Genomic DNA, 22,832 nt, shown 5'->3' on the forward strand with positions numbered 1-22,832 from the left:
GCAGGTGCCATTTCCGACCTCCAAGGTATGCATGTGCCAAATTTGGTAGCTATAGGTCGAAAGATCTGGCCTGTAGAGCGCCAACACACACACACATTGAGCTTTATATAAGTATAGATGCTTTCTACATTTATAATTTAACGCTTTATTTAATTTTACCATTGTCTTTTAAATATAAGATTATGTTCTGATCAATGTTAATTATTAATGATCAATTAATTTTTGTCTGAAGTTTATTGTATTTAATTAATAATGAATATTTTACTTTTATTTAATGGCTCTTTTCCATTTCCGGAAAAAAGGCCTGTAAAGTCAATTAAGTGTCCCACAATATATGTTAGCAAAGCAACTGCAATAATAATAAAATCTTGCAGACAAACCAAGCATGCGTTACACAATTCGAATCATGTCTGAAATGCCTACAATTGTCTTTATTTGTGTAAGTTCATAAGATTAAACATTTTCGCTCAATATAACATTTCCTGCAATATTTTGAAATTCCATTAAGCTATTTGTAATAAATATAAATGTAGCTTTCATGCTCTGGTCTGATATTTTATGTATTTTTTCCAAAAGCATGCAAATTTTATTGACATCAGGTGTTTAAATAAGATTGTTAAGTTAAGTTAAAATTGCTACAATATCATTGCGTTGGCTGAGTTTTGCATCTAAACTTGCAGGTATAATGAGCCGTACAATTACTTTGATGAAATGGTAAGTTGAATTAATAATTTTCATCTTTTAAAACTGATTATAAAAAAAAAGAATTAAGTACAACATGTTTTTAATTGGACATTAATACATAATACTAATTTTCATGTCACGAACACTGTAATCGGAACTTGTAACATATTTATGTAATCAAAGAAATTAAAGTATCTTACTTTTTGTGTTGAACTCTAGTTATAGAATTGATATTTTCTCTTCATATTAATGAAAGGATGGTGTCAAATATGAAATGATTAATTTCAGATTGTTGGTCAAACATTTTCTGGCATGTGTACTTATAGTAGAATGGGACGAGAAAAATCCATTTTTTAATGTCACTCTGCCTTTGAAAAGTTATGAAATGATAGGAAATATAATTGTAGGATAAACTTATGAAATTAATTAAAATCTTCGGCTCTTGTATAGCATTTCGAAACAGTGAAAAGTGGAGACAATATTTTATTTTTTGTTACTCTTTCAAATTTCCAAAATTTTTTTCCTATTTTCCAATTATAGCGTTAGCCGTTAAGTTCTCCCCTTTTTAAGAAAAACGAAATTAATTTTAGTAATTTAATAATATATATAGTGAAAAATATCACTTATGTTCATTTCGCCACCAAGACGACGACGTTTTATTGACCTCTGATTGTGTATCAGATTGATCTAGTATCAACCGACAAAAAACGAATGTGACCGAGATTATCAGGCGTTATCAATCGATTCGAAAAGCTGATATCGATTACCTGATACTCTTAGACTGTATCGATTTTGTGTATCTGATTTTCTTAAATTGTATCAGTTTCTATATCTGATATTCTTAGATTATATCAGTTTTGTGTACCCAATGTTCTTAGATTGTATCAGTTTTGTGTATCTGATATTCTTAGATTGTATCAGTTTTGTGTATCTGATATTCTTAGATTGTATCCGTTTCAGACAAAAAAAGAATGAGATAAAGACGATTACCAATCGGCATAAATAGACTCGGAAGATTAATATCGAGTACATGATACTCTTAAATTGTGTCAGTATTTTATCTGATATTTTTAGATTATATCAGTTTTGTGTACCTGATATTTTTTAGATTTTATCAGTTTTGTGTACCTGATATTTTTTAGATTATATCAGTTTCAGACATAAAAACGAAAGAGATAGAGACGATTGTTGATCGGTATCAATCAAATCAAAAGACTGATATCGAGTACCTGATACTCTTAGATTGTATCAATTTATGTATCTGGTATTCTTAGATTGTATCTGTTTGGTGTATTTGATATTATTATATTGCATCAGTTTCATACAAAAACGAATGAGATCGTGGAGATCCGCAATCCGTATCGACCAGCTCGAAAGACTGATTTAGATTACCTAATACTCTTAAATTGTATCAGTTTTGTTTATTTGATATTCTTAGATTGTATCAGTTTTGTTTACTTGATATTCTTAAATTGCATCATTTTTGTATATCTGATACTTCTGCATTGAGGATATGAATTATTAGGCTGAATCAGTATCACTTAACTCTAAAGTCTCATTTCAAATTTCTCTACGCACTTACGTTAGTTAATTACCTTGTGTAATACAGATCTAGATATTAATACATTATTTTTGAGTGCATCAAAATTTATCCTGTCTAGTTTCTTGTGTTTTTAAGTTGGCACACTCAAAAATAAACACATTCTTAAGAAACTATGCCGTTCATTGATTTGGCACAAAATTTGAAATACAGATGCAAATTTAAAGAGAAAATCATGGGTCAAATTTCATCGATATAGTTCTTTGCGAATATGACGTTGTTTTGATAATTGACATGTATTTAACGCTCCTTGATGGTGAGAGTGAAAAACTTTCCTATGATAGGTTTTGTTAAATTCTCTTCGATAAAAGTCGTTTGATAAAGATCTATATTCGGTATATAACGATCAAATTTCTTAATTTTATCTCATTAAGTGATTCAGTTTTGGTAATAGCAATATAAGAGAAATATTACTGTAAATAATCATTTGATTAACTGCGAGATAAAAATTGAAAAGTGTTCTTCAAAATCCCAACAAATATATTAACGATTCGACGCCACCTCGTTTTGCTCTTTACACTCTTTGTTCATTCCACTCATTGATTTGTTAACAAACTTTATTCAGGAACATACTGCTTTCATTTTCTCTTTTAAACTGTTAACCTTAGGTAACACTTTTAGTTGATTTTTGAAATGATCGATGTGGTCATTTTAACAAAACTCTTTCATGGAAATCATTTTGCAATTTCCATTACACCTTTTAAGGGTGCAATAGAAATAGCACTTTTACCGAAATATGTAGATTTACGATTGCTTTCAAACTTTATATAACTGAAATCTAAGATTGTGAAAAGTATTTTAACGGAAATGACGTTTTTACTTAGTAAAATGTCGATGCAGCGTGTGCAGTTTCTAACGAGCGAATAAAACAGAAGGCATATGACGACAACTTCAATTTTCGTATAAAATACATTTGCTTCAGTTAATACTTTTTTTCTTAAATTTCATATTCTTTATGAATGTTTTCCTTTATGCTGATCATTCTAAAATGATGGGACGCTACACAATATTTTGGGCACGCCGCCGATCAAAACGTTTGCATTTTAGTTCAAAATAACAAAGTTCACTATGAAGTATAACGAACAAAAGCGAGTATTCCCATTCCATTTAAAAAAACACATATATTTATACGGCTGTTAAAAATTCGCTTGCTGAGAAAGAAACTGATTTGAAAAGAATTGTTTCAGTAACAGATAGTGCTTCAAATATAGTAGGCAAAAAAAAAAAAAATGTTTTCATTAGTGTATTTCAAACAGACGTAGGACATTCGATTCTTGAATTCCACTGCATTATTCACCAACAAGCCTTGTGTTCTAAGAGTGATTTAACAGTTCTTGATAATATAATATAATGGCGTTAATCACAAAAATAGCCAACCTCATATCGTCGTAGGCTTTAAATAAGCGAAAGTAGTAATAATGGAATAGGTCTGAAGTAAGAGAAAAGACTTTAATCGAGACTTTGTGGATTGACGTCAACTCGGTGTATAATGGCTTACTAATGTATAATAATGTTCGCTGGTTGAGCCGTGGGAATGTACCTCAAAGATTTGTTGACTACTTGGAAGAAATCAGATTGTTTCTGCAAAATGAGGGGGGAACAATACTTACAGTTGTTGGATATTATGTGGCTTCCAAAATTGATGTTTTCACAGACGCAGGCTAACATTTCAATGAAATGAAATTAAAGCTTCAAGGCACAAATAAAACAATTATCGTCATGGTGGATCCCATTCGCGTTTTGGCGCTGGTCTTCAGGTTTCAGGAACGATATTGTTACAAGAAACTACAAGTACTTTCTAAATTTGAATATATATATATATATATATATATATATATATATCAAATATTTACATGTAATTGAGAAGCCAAACGAAGAAAAAATTATTGAGGAATTTCCGTAATCGTTTCATTTAATCAAGGAATTCTCAATGAGATGTTCTCAGTTCAAAGAATTTTCGGAAACGCTCAAGTTTATTATGTACCCTGATATGACTTCATTTGATAAATTGAATTACTCCCAATTCAATTAGTTGGAAATGAAAGAATTTGAAATACAGCTGATTGATTCCCAGTCCATATAGATTCAAAAATTTATTGAAACAAGTGAAAAGTTAGAATGGATTGAAACAAAAAGATGAACAAGCAATATAAGTAAAAATGCCAGTAACGAAATTTTGGAAACATGGAATTCGGTTCCAGACACATTTAACTGTTTTGAAAAGCTGGCTTATGCTATTTTAATACTATTTTCATCCACCTATGCCTGCGAGTCATTATTGTCAGAGGTAAGTAGCATTAAAGACTCTCTTAGAAACCGTTTTTAACCGTCTTTTAATTTATGTATAAACTTCACTTTATTTCGTGAGTTGTGTTTGTTTTTCAGGCCTCAGAAGATCAAACATATTTAACTTCAAATGTATTGTATTTCTTCAGATGCAAAATTTTAGTTTTGTTCAATTTTTCACTTACATTGCTGCCCCCTTCTGCGCAGTCAATTGACAGAACACTTTCGCTTTCTTTTCACTTGATTATGACAATGTCCGCGCTTTTCATTAATGGTTATTATATGTATTAGTTGATAACGATATTTCAAATTCGCTGATAATGAAATTATATATTTACAAAATTGCACAGAAGACATTGCTCACATCAAATAAAACCATTATTGTGATTTAATATCTGTTTTCTGTGCAAGGAGTGAGCCCAAATCCTTTTATTCTGGTTGTAAATTCTAATATTCTCTCACGGTCGAATGGTCACGGTTATAAATTTCATGTTCTGATTCAAGCCATTAATGAGTGATAAAAAATAACTAGAATTATTCAATTAAGAAAATTTCAAGCTTAAGCTTATTCAGTTAAAAAAAATTCAAGAACTGTTTGACTCGAGATTTCATAAAAATACAATAGTGTTTAACAACCGAATTGCAGTTAAATAAAATCAATATATATATATTTTTTTTAAAAAAGAGGACTAAACTAAGAAACGATTTTATGAGTTAAGATTTCTAGAAGCTATAATAGATTTTAAATATCAAATTACAGACAAATGAGGAGATTAGAATCGAATGAAATATGTATTTCAATCTCAGATTTCAAGCATCAACAGCAATTATTTTCAACCATTTTGCAAATAAATAAACAGAAAAATGAAATCAAGACACTGGTTTGACCCTTAATTCTATTAGACAATAAACGCACAGAAGAAATAAAATGAACAATTGTTGCGATGAAAGATTGAATATGATTTTGAAAGGATTCTAGAAAGAAAAAAAAAACTTTTACAAAGCTTCGCAAAATCCAGAATTGGTTTAGCTTTATTCCCTTCCCGTTTTAAAACCACACTAGGACTATTTTTGGGAAAAACCTCGTAATTTTTAATCGTGGTCAGATGACGAGGGCGACACCTGAATTGGAAACGGACTTAACATGCAATAGATCAGACCCGTTTACACGAAGGTTCTTCGGTGGAACCGGGTCTCGAATCTGAAACAGTTCAGTTCCGAAGCCGCGACTTTATTACCAGGCCAAAAATGAAAGCAGTTATATGATCAGTTATATTAATTAAGAATTCTCATTCTAATTATTGACACATTTTATAATTCATTACGATAATTGTTTTTCTCTTTTTCGTATAAATTTACAGACCTTTGGAAGCCACATTTTGATGCCACTGTAACGAGAAATATAATTTATTTTCCGTCTTTCTACATTTGTAATTTAAATTTTGTTGAAATTAGCTGAATAATTGACAGTTAAGTTTTAAAAATATTACAATAGTCCATTTTCACCGAAAATACGCAACTGCAGAGAAATTCAGAAATATAACATAACAATATAACGAAACAGGTGTAAATAATCCTAAACATGCAGTGAAAATAAATATTCGATTATGAGATCATCGTTTCTTTTTCTTTTTCAGGGCATCCATCTTCATTTTGTCCACTACATTGGTCCCTGTTTTGATTTCAGCTGATTCTACAGTACCCTTCGCCAGAGTCTTTAAATTTGTGAAAATAAACTTTTATTCTTTGCCATCAGGTAAGCACTGAAACGAGAAGAAATAATTTAGGAGTTAATTAATTTGATAATTATTTAGCGATTAATTCCTGGAAAGCGTTAATAGTGTCCAAAAATGGAATTTGCGCTTTAGATTTTTCTCAACTGATTGAAATAAAAATTTGATATAAAACTGCGCTTGTAGTCAAAAATTCCAATAACAAATTTAGTTTATTTAAGTGATAGCGCTTTTGAATTATTAATTTTACTTAATTTAGAGATAGCCAACTCGTAGTTGGATTTGACTCGAAATTTGACAAGTGTTCTACACTTCTAATATTAAATCTGTGTACCGAATTTTATCTATCTAGTTCTCTTCGTTTTGCAATTATAATATCAACTTATATTCGAACAACCAGACAGACGGACTTCCACTGAACAGATTTTACTCAAAATTGATAGAAATCTGCAAATTCGGTATAAAAACGGTATATTAAATTTCAAAAGTCTAGCTCAAGGCACTTTTCAGTTTTTTTTCTCACAAACCGACAGACAGATGGACATTTCCCAAAAATGTGTTTTTCAAACTAAGAGAAGTCTAAAATATGGAGATTCGTCAAAATCGTTTGACAATTTTTTGACAATTACTATATTTTCGCTTTACTACATATACGAGAAAATAAAATAAAAAAATAGCATAATCTTTATAAGGTGCAGAGTGTTTTTTATTTCGACACAACATTTTTTAAGATCATGAATTATAATATATTTACCAAGAAAACTTTACTGAACGTAAAGAATTCTAATTTGAATTACAGTAATATAAATTATGAAATATATTTGTAAAATCATATTTACAATGATATTGAATTATATATGTTATCTGTTTTTTTATGTTAAAGAGTTTGCGCATAAGAAAAAACATCGTTTGGAATATTTGTTTAAGTAATATAACCAAAACATTTCATGAATGTAAAATGCAGACGATTCAGTCATTTGACTCAACAATCAAATTTTTGCTGAATTGATTTTCATCACATATTATATGCAGATTTTTTATTGAATGAAACTTTAAAAAAATTATTGAAATCAGAGAACACATTGGACAGAAATAATACCGTTATCGTTAAAAATTATTGAATGTAAAACAGTGCAAAAATAATTCTTATGGGACTTGATCTTCGGAAGATGCAATTGAAAAAAAAATACTAAAAATATGCTTAATTATTTTATTATTTTATATTTTGACTTGACTTTTATGTTAATAAAAAAATGTTGCTAACGATTTTTTTTTCTTATTTTGAATCGCATATAGGACAAATTTTATACTCACCAGTATCCTCTTTATAGTCATATTTTACTTACTTTTATACTTATACTTTACTTTTTTTTATACTCATACTTTACTTTACTTGCTTTACTTTTATACTTTATATATTTTTTATTTATATTTTTATACTCACCAGTAATCTCTTTATATATGCAATTATTTGAAATATAATAGTTTCATAAACTAAGTATCATTTAAAAAATTTAATAAAATTAAAACTAGACGATATAAACGTAAAAATAAAATATTAGGAAGAAGAAAAGCGGGGGGGGGGGGACGAGGGAAAATCTTGAAGAAATTTTATGAGAAAAAGTATATTTTTAAAAGTCTAGATAATTTGTTCTGTTTGTTATAATTTTAACTCAAAAGTTCTCCAATACAAGATTTTATTAACTCTCTTCCTTCTCCGTTTTGTCTTTTCAATACAAATTTTGTAATAAATTTTAATCTAATCTAATAATATGAAATAACCCGAAGAGTTAGAGACATTCAATTTTAAATATAGTTCAGAATGAGATGTTAATGCAATAATAACTTTTTTCTTGCCTGTTTGGCACAAATTCTTCTCAATGGATATAGCTGATCGAAAAATTAGTTTAAAATCGGCAGCGAAATTTCACACACATGACATTAAAACGTAGAAAGTAATTATTTAGATAAAAAATAACATACCAAGTTTTTAAAACGCTTTATTGATTGCCCTGAAAATTTTCATGCATGTGTAAAGTGTTTTTTTCCTGTCTATACTTTTCTTATATGTGACTATTAATTTTTCGATTCTGCCTTCAAATATTACGATTAATAACTGTTTTATTATCATTACAAAAATGCATAATTCTTTAATACTAAAATTATTCTTCAATGCTTATTTATTCTCTTTTAAATTGTTGTAAAAAATGGGAAAATATGTGACTTCTAATTATTTCTGTTTTTTGAATTTTTGCAGAAAATGAACAGCCTGCTAATAACACGGAAGTTAGAGATTCTGAATCATTAAATATGACAATGTAAGTTATGTTGATGAAAAATTTGTTTTATATACTACGTAATACCTTTAATTGTCTCAGATTGATTGACATGGGATTTCAATTTCCGCATATTTTATTATTTTGTTTCTGACTTTCATTAAAATCAATGCTCAAAACTTTTGTTTTTCGAATTTAAATTTTTTTTGTAATAAACTATTCATTATTTCAATAGAAACTATGAAATTTAATAAAACTTTAATGCTTTTTTTTCTTCTTCAACAATAATAAAACAATTTATTTTAAGTGAATATTTTGGTCTATTGATATTTCTTATTCAGATCAAGTTTTATCTTTCTCTGAAAATCATAAAATGCGAAAAATTAAGATTTTATAAAGAAAGAGCATATAAGCTTTAGAATAAAGATTGTAGAATAGAAAACTTGAACATTTATTTTGGTTGAAACATGATAATAACTTCGGTTTTTATAACTTAAAAATAAATTAAAACATTTAAAAAATCTGCATCAAGTATTTGAAAAAAAGATGCACCTCTATGTAATTCTCAAATTTCTGTGTAATTAAAAAAAATGTGTAATTACATTGTAAGGTTAAGGATTATATTATTAGATCTTTGCACTTGGATATGAATAGATTTTTAAAAGGTATTTATTTTGTTTTATTATTGTTTTTTTTTGTCAAAAATAAAATAAAAATTCTTTTTTTTTCCTTCCAAATTTTCAATTATTTTTTTTAAAAATAATTTTACAAAATGGAAAAAAAAATTATGCGTACAGGGGGGAAATTATGACCCCTAACTAATTTCGAAACCGTCAAAACCATGCATGTAATTTCAAATTGAAAAAGAATTTTACTTAAATAAAATAATAAATTTGGATTTTTCTAGCAATAAATGAAATGCTGAAAACGCTACAAAATCTGAAACTTATATACAGATACCCTCATCCTATTATTCATATTTAATTAGATATTTATTAGATACTAATCAGTAAATATTAAAATTGTAAGCAAAGAAAGCGTACTTTTTTTATATCAAACGAGACAAAATTTCCATGTAACAATTTTTTTAAAGAAATTTCTGTTTAAAGAAGTACTGAAATTTGTGCTTAATGCAAAACATTACAGGTAAATGATAAAAAAAAACCCACGTTATATATGAATTTTTATTTCAAATAAAAGGGCAATGTAATTTTAAAATTCCTAATATCTCTTCTAATCAGATTTTAGAGAAACAATGTGTCAGGTATAAAAACATTCATTCACTTCATTTTTCAAATAATAATAAAATGTAAAAAAAAAAAAAAAAAAAAATTAATTTCTCAATTTCATTTACACATGACAGCAATGATATAAAATTACAAACATCAAAATAAAGGATTTAATAAGTAAAGACGCTTTCGACATGGTGTAAGAGCAAAACACATAAAATCACATATGTTTCGTAATTGTTTCTAAAATTTGATGTCATAAAATACAGAACAATCGTACCATATAATTTTTATTAGGTTAATTTATCTTTCTTGATGGCAAATTGATAGTGATTATTGCTGTAAATTGTGTAAAGTGATGAATGTATTGTTAGCACAATCATTATTAATACATCTTTAAACAATTAAAATATCATTGTTAAGAATTCATACAAAACTAGCAATGCGTGCTACATATCATTACGAAAAACACCTTGAATCATATAGCTATATCATGCCTTCAAAGAATAATAACAGAAATTCTATCTGAATGTCCGTGCATGCACATGTAGCTATTAAAATGATAGCTGCGCATACGTGGAAAGTTTTACAATAACCTGTACAATTATAGAAATCTTAATTCTATCAGGATTTTTAAACATAATTTTAAGAGACATATTTTCTACTCGAGTAGGCACAACTTTGGATGCCATGAGTAAGCAAAACCAAGCTTTAAGACTTACATTTTTGTACTAATTTATGTAATACATCTTTGCTTGTTGAACCAATAATACGCTATAATTATACAATGAAACCGTATTTCTTATAGTTTTTAGGATATATTTCACAAGGAACTGAAGACGCAAGTTAATCACATAGTACAGAGCTATTGTACATCCAGTGGGAATGGATATAAAGTCCTTTACTGTTGAAACCTTAATTCTATTTGGGCTTTTAAATACATTTTAAGAAGAATATATTCTATTCATTAATCATACATCCATATCATATCTTCTAAGAATGATAGCTGAAATTCTATTTATTCATTCAACTATCAGACATATACGTATTCACATATTTACATCATGATTACAGAATGATTGACATACGTACAGAATACGTACACATACGTACAGAATGATTGAATGAATTCTAAATATGCATGGAAAGTTTTCTAACATCCTGTACAAATGAATGTAAAGGCCTGCACTATTGATGCTTTAATTCTATCAGGATTTTTAAACACAGTTTTAAGAGGCATATATTGTTCTCCTGTAGTACAACTCTGGATATTATGAGTAAACAAAGATGTTTTATGTCTTCTTTTTTTAAAACTGATTTATATAACATATCTTTGCATGCTGAACCGATAGCACACTATAATTATAAATACATCATAACTTACAGTTTTCGCGATTTATTTTACAAAAAGTGACAACGCAAGTAAACCATATTGTACTGAGCCTCTTTATTATATCTAAATCTTTCCTTTGTGACCGTAGATTATTTCTATCTTTAAGTGAAATGAGGTCAGATGAATTAAGAAGCCACGAAAATTTTCTGTAGCTACTCTTTCTGGATATTCCTAAGTTTTCTGCAATTCTATATTTCCAGTTAATTATGAAATATTTCAAACCTTGTGACTTCTAAATTCAGTGTATATCCTGTATACCCTTTTCCACTATCAACAGATCTGATAAATTGAGAAAGCAAAATAATTAAAAAAATCTAACTAATGTTTCTTATCCTTTTTCATAACAGAAATAATATCGATGAACCTTGGAATTTTGAAGCCTCTATACCAGAAGACCCTCATCACTGCCGAAATGAACAAATCCTTCCATGTGATCCTTCTTATCCATACAGGAGTATAGACGGAAGCTGTAACAATTTGATTCATCCCACGTGGGGTATACCCGATGAATGCTACATGAGACTTCAACCAGCATATTATGAAGGTAATCCAGGAAAAGAAATTGTTGTTTATAATAGCAATATCTTTTGATATGGAACGTTACATGTGGTTTGTTATGCCATTGCAGTTTAAAACAGTTTTATGGTATAATTGAAATCATAGAATAGTTATGGACTTAGCAAATCATAAAGTAGTAGTTAAAGAATGATGCTTGAAATTTCAATCGACAGTTTATTATGGTAATAAAAAAGCAGTTGATAGTTATAATAACGCCTTTCTTCATAGATTTTTTGTTCGATTCTGAACATTACAGTTTGAAACAGTAATATTGAGATATTGAAATCCGCAATATGTTATTTGAGAATTTCAGAAACAATTTATTCATTATTTCAATGAAAACCTTAAATATTTCCAACAAAAATGCATAGAGCCAAAAAGAATAGCCAGGGATAATTACCTACCCGAAATTCTTAGTTACATTGGTAATTAGAATAGTTAGTTGCATTGGTGAAGAACAGTTACGAAAGAACCTATTAAGAGTGTTGTTTATGACTATCTATATTGGTCTATATTGGCGGTTAATCCCGAGGATGCATTTAATAAACAAGTTCCTGAAACCCAAATGCGTATTCTGGAAGCCTTTTGTTAGACTGATTATAATTAAAATTTGGCGCAGAACTACAATTTTGGCTATAAAATCACATGCCAAATTTTATATACTTAAGCCGTTGAGATTTTTATTTATCACATTTTTATACTTATGAAGGTACAACCGGTACATGAAGGTGTAACAAACGGCCAAACCCTTAACTGATTTGGTGCCAAATTAGAAATGGGTCCTCATTTTAGATAAAATGTATACCAAATTTTATTCATATATCCTTTATGTTTTGTAGTTATCATGTCCATTTGTCCTCTGCAAACCGGACACACAGGATATATTTCTGAATCGATACCGTTCAAATTTTGATAGAAATCTACAAATTTAGAGTATAAATCATAAGCCTAATTACATCTATCTAGCTCAAAGCATTTTTTAGTTACAATATTCACAAATATAAATAATTCCGAAAATGTGTTTTAAGGAATCGAAGAAATTTAAAGAGTAGAGTTCGAATTTTTTGATGATCATAATCTTTTCTCTTTTCATTTCGTATACGGCGAAAAAATCGTTAACAAATCGCAAAAGCCTTACATTTTTTCTTCTTAAATTAATTCTTTTTTAAATTTATTATTCTTTTTCCTATGTTGTGTAATTATATAATTTCAAATAGTTTGAGATATGCTGAAAATGCTTTTGTATGACATTCTTGGAAAATGCATAAACATAGTTTTAATTTTTTTTTTATTGTGTTTCAATTCTAATGACGCAATATTTCAAGAAAATAATTCAATACAATTATAAATAACTTTCTCAAAATAATTATGACGATATGCTTATTTTCTTCTATCAACTTGATAAAACTTTATTTCCTACACTCAGAGTATGAATATCAAAACAAATCATCTAGTTGTCTGTCATATTTTTTATAAGGTTCATTATTTGCAGTAACATTTCACTTATTTGAATTCTACATACAAATTACGTTACATGCATTATCTTGTGTATACATTTCTCCAGACCATCAGTTTATAAGGGATATTTCTAAACTTTTGACACAAATTTTAAAGAAAGAGGAAACAGTAGTATATGATTTTTAAACGGAAAAAGTAAACAACATAGGAGTACTATAACTTTAGAGTAGGGAAAGACAGTTCTGAAATCTCCAAATTTTTTAGTGGTATTTTCAACACAATTTAATTTTTATTTTCGTAGAATTAACAAAGCCTACCTGCACAAATTTATTCAAATTAAAAACAGACATTGTAAAATTCAGAAATATTATCATTATTCTAATAATAATCCTAATTAATTACTTTTGTATATTTAAGATTACGTTACTTTATAATTCTAAATAGCATGTTACTTTATAATTTATAATGCAATATATGACTCTATGATAAAATAATATTTACAAAATTTCAACAAAAAAAATTGTACTTATTACAATAAAATTGCTTTCATTTTATTTAATTGTGTATATATATTATTTCAATTTAATTTAATTGTTTAATGTTAATTTAATAATTTAATGTTTCAATTTAATTATGTATATATATATATATATATATGTGTGTGTGTGTGTGTGTGTGTGTGTGTGTGTGTGTGTGTGTGTGTGTGTGTGTGTGTGTGTGTGTGTGTGTGTGTGTGTGTGTGTGTGTGTGTGTGTGTGTGTGTGTGTGTGTGTGTGTGTGTGTGTGAGTGCGTGTGTGTGTGTGTGTGTGTGTAATGATCTAAAAAAATATCCTCTTGAAAGTGCTATAAAACTTAAAGTTCTGCTACTTCCACTTTTTTCAAACACGGCTTATATTAAAATTTGAACCAACAAATATTTTGTTTCTGGTAATTGGAGATGCTAAATAGAGGGTAGGCCATGAAACTTGCTCTGTTCTAAGGGATCCTACAAAGTTTAATCCAATCATGGAAAGTACAATTAGATTAGTGAAAATCATTTACAAAATCTTGTAAACTGAAGTGGTGAAGCTCTGGCTGAAATAGGCCTTGAAGAGATGGCACAGTCATTTATGAAGTAGAGATGAAAAAAGGAAAATACATTTTAAGAAGAATATTTCATGCAAAAACACTACGGAAAATACTCAAAATATCAGTCAATAATTAAAATAGACTTGGTTATAGTCAATAAAACAATTGGCGAAAACGTCATTGTAGTCTAGAGAAGAACACTCCTTCTTGTTTAGAAAATATTTCTTTACTCTAAAATGCATACTCAATCTTCCACATTACGGGACAAAACAAATCACACCTTATGTTTCATAAATGCATACTTGACAGTCGATGGGTGAACACTCCCTCTTGTTTAGAAAAGTTAAGTATAATCAAAAATGCATACTCAATCTTTCACACTACGGGACAAAACAAATCACATCTTATGTTTAATAAATGCATACTTGACAGTCTATTTGTGAACACTCCCTCTTGTTTAGAAAAGTTAAGTATAATCAAAAATGCATGCTCAATCTTCCACATTACGGGACAAAACAAATCACATCTTATGTTTCATAAATGTATACTTGACAGTCGATGGGTGAATACTCCCTTTTGTTTAGAAAAGATTTCTATAATCTAAAATGCATACTCAATCTTCCACACTACGGGACAAAACAAATCACACCTTATGTTTTATAAATGCATACTTGACAGTCGATGGGTGAACACTCCCTCTTGTTTAGAAAAGATTTCTATAATCTAAAATGCATACTCAATCTTCCACACTACGGGACAAAACAAATCACACCTTATGTTTCATAAATGCATAATTGACAGTCGATGGGTGAACACTCCCCATTGTTTAGAAAAGTTTAGTATAATCAAAAATGCATACTCAATCTTCCACATTACGGGACAAAACAAATCACATCTTATGTTTAATAAATGCATACTTGATAGTTTATGGGTGAACACTCCCTCTTGTTTAGAAAAGTTAATTATAATCTAAAATGCGTAATCAATCTTCCACACTACGGGACAAAACAAATTACACCTTATGTTTAATAAATGCATACTTGACAGTCTATGGGTGAACACTCCCTCTTGTTTAGAAAAGTTTAGTATAATCAAAAATGCATACTCAATCTTCCACATTACGGGACAAAACAAATCACATCTTATGTTTAATAAATGCATACTTGATAGTTGAGGTAAGAGCATTTAGTCTTGTTTAGAAAGATTTCTATAACATAAAATGCGTACTCGAATTTCAATATTATAGAACAAAACTAACCACAGAATATGTATAATAAATGCATATTTGAAGTCGAGGGTAGAGCACACCCTCTTGTTTAGAAATGTTTTCTATAATCTAAAATGCATATTCGAATTTCCACACTACAGGACAAAACTAACCACACAGTTCGTTTAATAAATGCATGCTTGATAATCCAAGGTATAATATTCCTTCTAGTTTAGAAATGTTTTCTATAATCTGAAATGCATATTCGAATTTCCACACTACAGGACAAAACTAACCACACAGTTCGTTTAATAAATGCATGCTTGATAATCCAAGGTATAATATTCCTTCGAGTTTAGAAATGTTTTCTATAATCTAAAATGCATACTCGAATTTCCACACTACAGGACAAAACTAACCACACAGTTCGTTTAATAAATGCATGCTTGATAATCCAAGGTATAATATTCCTTCTAGTTTAGAAATGTTTTCTATAATCTGAAATGCATACTCGAATTTCCACACTACAGGACAAAACTAACCACACAGTTCGTTTAATAAATGCATGCTTGATAATCCAAGGTATAATATTCCTTCGAGTTTAGAAATGTTTTCTATAATCTAAAATGCATACTCGAATTTCCACACTACAGGACAAAACTAACCACACAGTTCGTTTAATAAATGCATGCTTGATAATCCAAGGTATAATATTCCTTCGAGTTTAGAAATGTTTTCTATAATCTAAAATGCATACTCGAATTTCCACACTACAGGACAAAACTAACCACACAGTTCGTTTAATAAATGCATGCTTGATAATCCAAGGTATAATATTCCTTCGAGTTTAGAAATGTTTTCTATAATCTAAAATGCATACTCGAATTTTCACACTATAGGACAAAACTAACCATATAGTCGTTTAATAATTGCATAGTGGAGGGGAGTACATTTCATCCGGTTTCAAAAAATTATCATAAGTTTGGAAACTATAATACTTTATATTATATTTTACTGTTGAAATTTATAATAATATTAATATTTCAGGGTATGATGGAGTTAGAAAATCTAAGAATGGAGATCCTTTGCCTTGTGCTAGAGATTTAACTCTAAATGTTTTTAAAGAAGGCTACCGACCCTCTCCAAATGTTTCGTTCATGTTCACGATTTATGGTCAAACTGTGGCCCACGACTTGTCCCATTCAGAAAATGTCAACTGTAAGTATAACCCTCAGAAAAAAAATAATGAGCTCATATCCTCTTTCACATTGTAAATATAAGACTTTCTAATACTTTTAACAAAATAAGGCATTTGTTAAGACTTTCTAATACTTTAAACAAAATAATGCACCTCTTTAAACTGAAAAACAGAAATGGAAGATTCTGTGCACGCCAGATTGCAAATTTTGCAATCATGATACAATTGAGATAAGGTTCATTTTGGCACTTAAATAGCTTCCTAGTCAATGTTCAACTACGTACGCTCTAAGAGTTATTTTATTTTCCAAGTCACTCATCTCAATATCTATGTGGCTGGCGACTTCTTTCAAAGATTTTAGCACTTAATGGGTTTTCAAATGAACTTTCTAAGTACTACAAAGTAGTACCAAACAACAGATAAAATAATAATAGCCATGCAAGCTACTTTCTGTAGTTTCCAAGTAACTCGTCATAATAAATATGTAACTAACGACACCTACAAAATTTTTATCATCTGTTTTGGAGTGTTTTAGGGACTTACGTTGCTTTAAGGTTTGAAATCTTCCTTATTTACTATTTTTACCTTGAAATTTTTTTTCTAATCTTCACTTTTATTTTTAATTCTCATTTGGAATCATAAAGAAAAATTATAAATAAACTCAAGAACAAATGGCCTGCCGTCCTGGATTTTATCATAAAATTCCGCAGTATACAGTTACAGAATGCTTCAAACCTTGACTCAAACATTTGTGTCAATGCTTGAGTCAAGTGTCAACTCCTGAGATAAGTATTTCTGCCTCATAATGGGATAAATGTTTGAATCCATTCAAATGGATCTAATGTTTAACGATTTAAGTAGATTGGTGATTGTGAAAAAAGAATTTATAATCTTTGCTCTCGAAGTCTTATCCTATTGTTTGTATATAAAGAATTGTCTTATCCTAACCTGTTACTGAAAAAAATAAGAGGTAAAGATGATAATTTAAATGATTAACGGTGAGAAAATGACTCATGTGTTGCAGCCGTGCGTATTCAAGAACGCCTATTTTAGTTATTCGATGCTTTTTTTTAAATTCGAGCATAAAAACTAGACAAACACAGGAAATCTTCGCACTCGAATCTCGGCGTTTGATACAAGAAGCCCGATGATAAAAGTACCGTTAATTGAGGCTGCAAACTATCAAAGGTCCAAAGTAGGAAGGCGTTCGTAGCATGATATAGTAGCAACTTAATAATGCAAAAAAGAGCTACTAAACCTGTACTACATGATATTACGAACATTGTTCTGTCTTAGTTTGACAAATTTTGACATCGGATGGTGAACATCAATCTACGAACTTAACTTATCAAGCATCAAATATTCGCATTGAAAAGTGTTCGATGATTGTCAATCTTTATCAACCGAATAAAAAAAAGTTTCAGAAATTCGGAGGAAGCTATTCGGACTAATATGATGTACATGGCTAAAAAGCACAAGTAATTTTTCCGACATTAATCAAATAAACAATCATTTTAGGTTATCATTTTTAAATTAATAAATTAAATAATACAATACTATATTTGCCACGTCTTCTCACATCAATTGGCCCCCTCAAATCATCAAACACCCCATTAAGTTTATTGGATCAAAAATTCATCGCATCGTGTAGCATAAAAACTAGACAACAGCAGGAAATCTTCTTACTGAAATCTCGGCGTTTGATACAAGAAGCCCGATGATAGAAGTAACGTTACTTGAGGCTGCAAACTATCAAAGGTCCAAAGTAGGAAGGCGTTCGTAGCATGATATAGTAGCAACTTAATAATGCAAAAAAGAGCTACTAAACCTGTACTACACGATATTACGAACATTGTTCTGTCTTAGTTTGACAAATTTTGACATCGGATGGTGAACATCAATCTACGAACTTAACTTATCAAGCATCAAATATTCGCATTGAAAAGTGTTCCGATGGTGGTCAATCTTTATCAACCGAATAAAAAAAAAGTTTCAGAAATTCGGAGGAAGCTATTCGGACTAATATGATGTACATGGCTAAAAAGCACAAGTAATTTTTCCGACATTAATCAAATAAACAATCATTTTAGGTTATCATTTTTAAATTAATAAATTAAATAATACAATACTATATTTGCCACGTCTTCTCACATCAATTGGCCCCCTCAAATCATCAAACACCCCATTAAGTTTATTGGATCAAAAATTCATCGCATCGTGTAGCATAAAAACTAGACAACAGCAGGAAATCTTCTTACTCAAATCTCGGCGTTTGATACAAGAAGCCCGATGATGGAAGTACCGTTACTTGAGGCTACAAACTATCAAAGGTCCAAAGTAGGAAGGCGTTCGTAGCATGATGTAGTAGCAACTTAATAATGCAAAAAAAAGCTACTATACCTGTACTCTCGCTTGCAACTAATGAATTATTTGATTCAAATGAAACGTTAATGTTGCATGCATTATAGTATCAGCTTGAGAAAATTCTTTGGTAATTTATCACCACTAGTTCTGCCACCTAAATTTTCTTCCAATCTGCAAAAATTATTTACCAATTATGAGAAAAAAGTTAATTTTCTTCTGTTTCTAAAATCTTTGATTCCATGACATATGATCAAAGAAAAGAGTCTTATATATTCTTGTCAAATTATGAGATCCGTCCCAAAATAAATCTCTTATTGCTATAATTCGGACTTCAACCTAGCCAAATTAAATTTAAAAAAACTTATTTATCAATTCAATCAATAGCATTTGAGTCTTGGCGTCTTGGCTTACTTCCGGGAAATCTGAGCCAAAGTTTTGTTTTATTATTTCGAAGCGAGTGATTTATTGCTAAATTGTTCTTCAGCATGCTGCTTCTTTTACAATGCTTCTTAAGAGAAGAATCCGAAGAGCGAACTCATAATCTTCTTTCTCTGATTTATGCTTCTACGTGATGTCTGATTTATGCTTCTACCTCAGTCTACAAATCATTAGCTAAAAGTTCACGATTTTACATTTAAAAAATACAATATATTTAGAAAATGTTGAATGTTCAATTTTAATAAATTCAGTGTCATTTGTCAGAAATTATTATGCATTACTAAATACTAAATTTCTCAAACTATCAATTTTCTTTAATTTGACGATACTCTTCTATTATGAAAGCTCATGATCGCAGGTTTTACAAGAATGGGAGAATTCTGAATAGAGAAAACGAGGATTTTATCTGACTATTTTGTTCGAAATATATGTTGCACAGTTATTATTGATTCTACTCGAGTAGGCAGTTATTACAGTTGATTATAGTTGAAATAAGTATTACAGTTGAAATAAGTATTTGCGTACAATGTAGTAAATTACAATTTGTATGCTTTTATGAATATCAAATGCAATGAAATAAAATAAAATACCAAATGATGAATTCAATGACAGATACTTTTCATAAGGTATTAAACAAATAAACTTCTAATTGCAGTTACTTACTGTTCTACATTTATAATTTTCATTAGTTGGTCACAATGTGCATTTCGTCTTTCCATCATTTTGAGGACCATCAAAAATATTTGATTATCCATTGCTCCTGTGACAATCATTTCCATGGATAAATAGAACTGTATTTCGTTTCGAAAAAGGGAAATATTGCAAATAAAAGAATAGTTATCGTGCATTAAATGCAAAAGTTGATAAATAAAATTTGTAGTAAGCAAACGCCTTCGTGATCATAATAAAACAAATATTATAAATTTTGTATGATATTTATAAAAAAAATCAATTATTGGTTTTGACACCAGTGACACTGTATGTTTATTGAATACAGCTATAGTTTTATTCTATGCAAAGTATCTGATATGTATATGATAAAAGCATGTATATTTGATTCCCAATCAATAATTGATAAATATTGGAATTTAGCAATAACGTAACGTGGTGATTAAATAATTCAATTTATCCACGAATATAGTAAAATAAAGTTTAAGGTGTATGCACACACTTGAAACTTCGAAAATCGTTCGAATATCGAATATATTTCGAATATATTTTTATTGCTTAATAATGTTGCCTGATCCTTTAGCTTTCAGACGATACCAAGATGTTGTCAATATTCGAAATATTTCTCGAGTTATAATTATTTTTCTTGAGGAGCTTTCATTAAAAACTCTAGTTACGGAGTTTTTAAAACTCATTTTATGAAGAATGGTATTTTCCACAATGTGGCTTCATTCAAACAATCATTCTCAACAAGAAATGAACCAAATACAGTTATTTATGTATCAAAATAATCTGTATGAAATAGCGGATGTTTTGTAACTCAATCAAAGTTATATTTATAGAAATAAATTTTTTATAGCTATTTAAAAGTTGAAATTACAGAAAAAAATCTCGCTTTTTCTATTCATTGTTAATGAAAAAATTGTTTAAAAAAAACTATAAATTTTTATAATTTGAATGAGGCAGACAACATGAAAATTAATATTAGGCATCATTTCCAACTAGAACTATGCATCTGTGCAAATTAGAATTTAAGATATCATGTTTCAAAAAATAGGCTAATTAGCCCATTAATTATTATTTAATTCATTAATAATTTGTGTAATATGGGTTTTTTCTCACTGAAATGAGTTTAAACATATATGAATGACCTACTGTGAAAAAACTTGATTTTTAAAGTTAAAATTTTTAAAAAAATCTTCAAGTGTATACGTACACCTTAAAAATCTCTTCTTTTTTTTCGAATTTCACAAAATAATTCGCATATTAATTTTTTTTAGTACTTGAACCTTGCTGTAAAGATGGCCCTCCTCATGAATCTTGCATGGCTCTTACATTTAGATCAAATGATTCATTCTTTTCTACATACAACATCACTTGTCAAGATATGCACAGAACTGAGGCTTGTGAAATCTGCAATACCAGTAAGTTCAGTTTTTCTTATTTTCTTGGTGAAACAATGAGCTCTAAATTTAATAAATATATGAGGATTTTCATTTAGTATCATTAAATAAGTAATTTTATTTCATGCAATAATTTCACAGCAACAATTCTATTAAATATTTTTATGAATTTTTTTTTATTTAAATTGATTTCATTTCATTTTTATCAGCAAACAGAGAACAAGTTAATGCTGTAACAGCTGCTTTGGATGCATCATTGGTGTATGAAAAAAAGAACAAAAAACTTATGGAATTACGAGCCAATGATGGAACAGGTGAAACTTTTTCATGTTTCCTCTTACTGTAATAAATAAATTCATTTTTCCCCTTTTTCAAACAAATTAAAAGATAATGTTACGGAATTTCCGGGGTTCGTTTGGATAGTGGAAGTTATATGGTGTGAAGAACGCACAATCACCAGGTGGCAGTAGAAAATAAAACAACGACGTTTATTTACACGAAGACACACAGGACAGCACAAAGACGACAACTATATACAGCACAGAAGACGATTATCTTCAGCCGAGATGTGCAGCATACAACAGCAAACACAGCAGCATACAACAGTATAAACAGCAGCTCTACTCCGTCGCTGCTCCGCTAGTCCCTGGAAGACGAGTTTCTTTACTGTCGCTTCCGACTACTTTTCTATCTGGTTCACGACTACTCACCGTCGGTTCACAACTACGACGACTCCACTGGTCCACGACCACTCTTCTCTGTCGCTTCCGGCTACTCAATTCACCACTGGTTCACCACTCGACTCACCACTACGACTCTGGTTCACTCTGCTCTGCTCTGTCGATTCCGAATTCTCCTCAATTCACTGCCGACTCCCCGGCAGCTGCAGCTCCTTTTATAGGTCTCAGGAGGTGAGGCTAAAAGCCTCTCAACCAATCAGGGACATTCGAGTCGTATCTCCGTTCCTACTGGACGGATCGGGAAAATTCTCGATGTTTCGGGTATAATCTATTTTGGCGCCAAAATCGCCAAATTCGTCGCCAAGCTCTGGGACTTCCTATGGAATCGACTATGCTGGGAAGCCGCCTCACAGATTCGTAACAATAAGATCCATAAATCTCTATTTAACCAACACACAGATTACATAATTTCCTGATTAATGCAGCATCCAGCCAGTCAAATCACAATGGGTTTTGCAAAAGTTCAGAATGGAAAAAAATTACCTAGTGTAGTGAGAGATCAAATGAATCATTTGCTTAAAACATAT

At 29.6% G+C, this 22,832-nt stretch overlaps 1 protein-coding gene across 1 annotated transcript in view; it reads left to right on the plus strand.

The window, feature by feature from the left end:
* Nucleotides 1-640: 640 nt before the first annotated feature.
* LOC129988268 (peroxidase-like) overlaps nt 641-22,832 on the plus strand; it is a 48,736-nt gene continuing 26,544 nt past the window's right edge. The window contains exons 1-7 of the mRNA XM_056096456.1: nt 641-714; nt 6,208-6,326; nt 8,561-8,621; nt 11,549-11,745; nt 16,541-16,711; nt 21,443-21,586; nt 21,775-21,879. Of these exons, the coding sequence (XP_055952431.1) occupies nt 686-714; nt 6,208-6,326; nt 8,561-8,621; nt 11,549-11,745; nt 16,541-16,711; nt 21,443-21,586; nt 21,775-21,879 (826 nt within the window). The 5' untranslated portion in view covers nt 641-685. The remainder of the gene's footprint in view (nt 715-6,207; nt 6,327-8,560; nt 8,622-11,548; nt 11,746-16,540; nt 16,712-21,442; nt 21,587-21,774; nt 21,880-22,832) is intronic.

This window comes from Argiope bruennichi, chromosome 10, assembly GCF_947563725.1.
Source record: "Argiope bruennichi chromosome 10, qqArgBrue1.1, whole genome shotgun sequence".
Classification (NCBI taxonomy): Eukaryota; Metazoa; Arthropoda; class Arachnida; order Araneae; family Araneidae; genus Argiope; species Argiope bruennichi.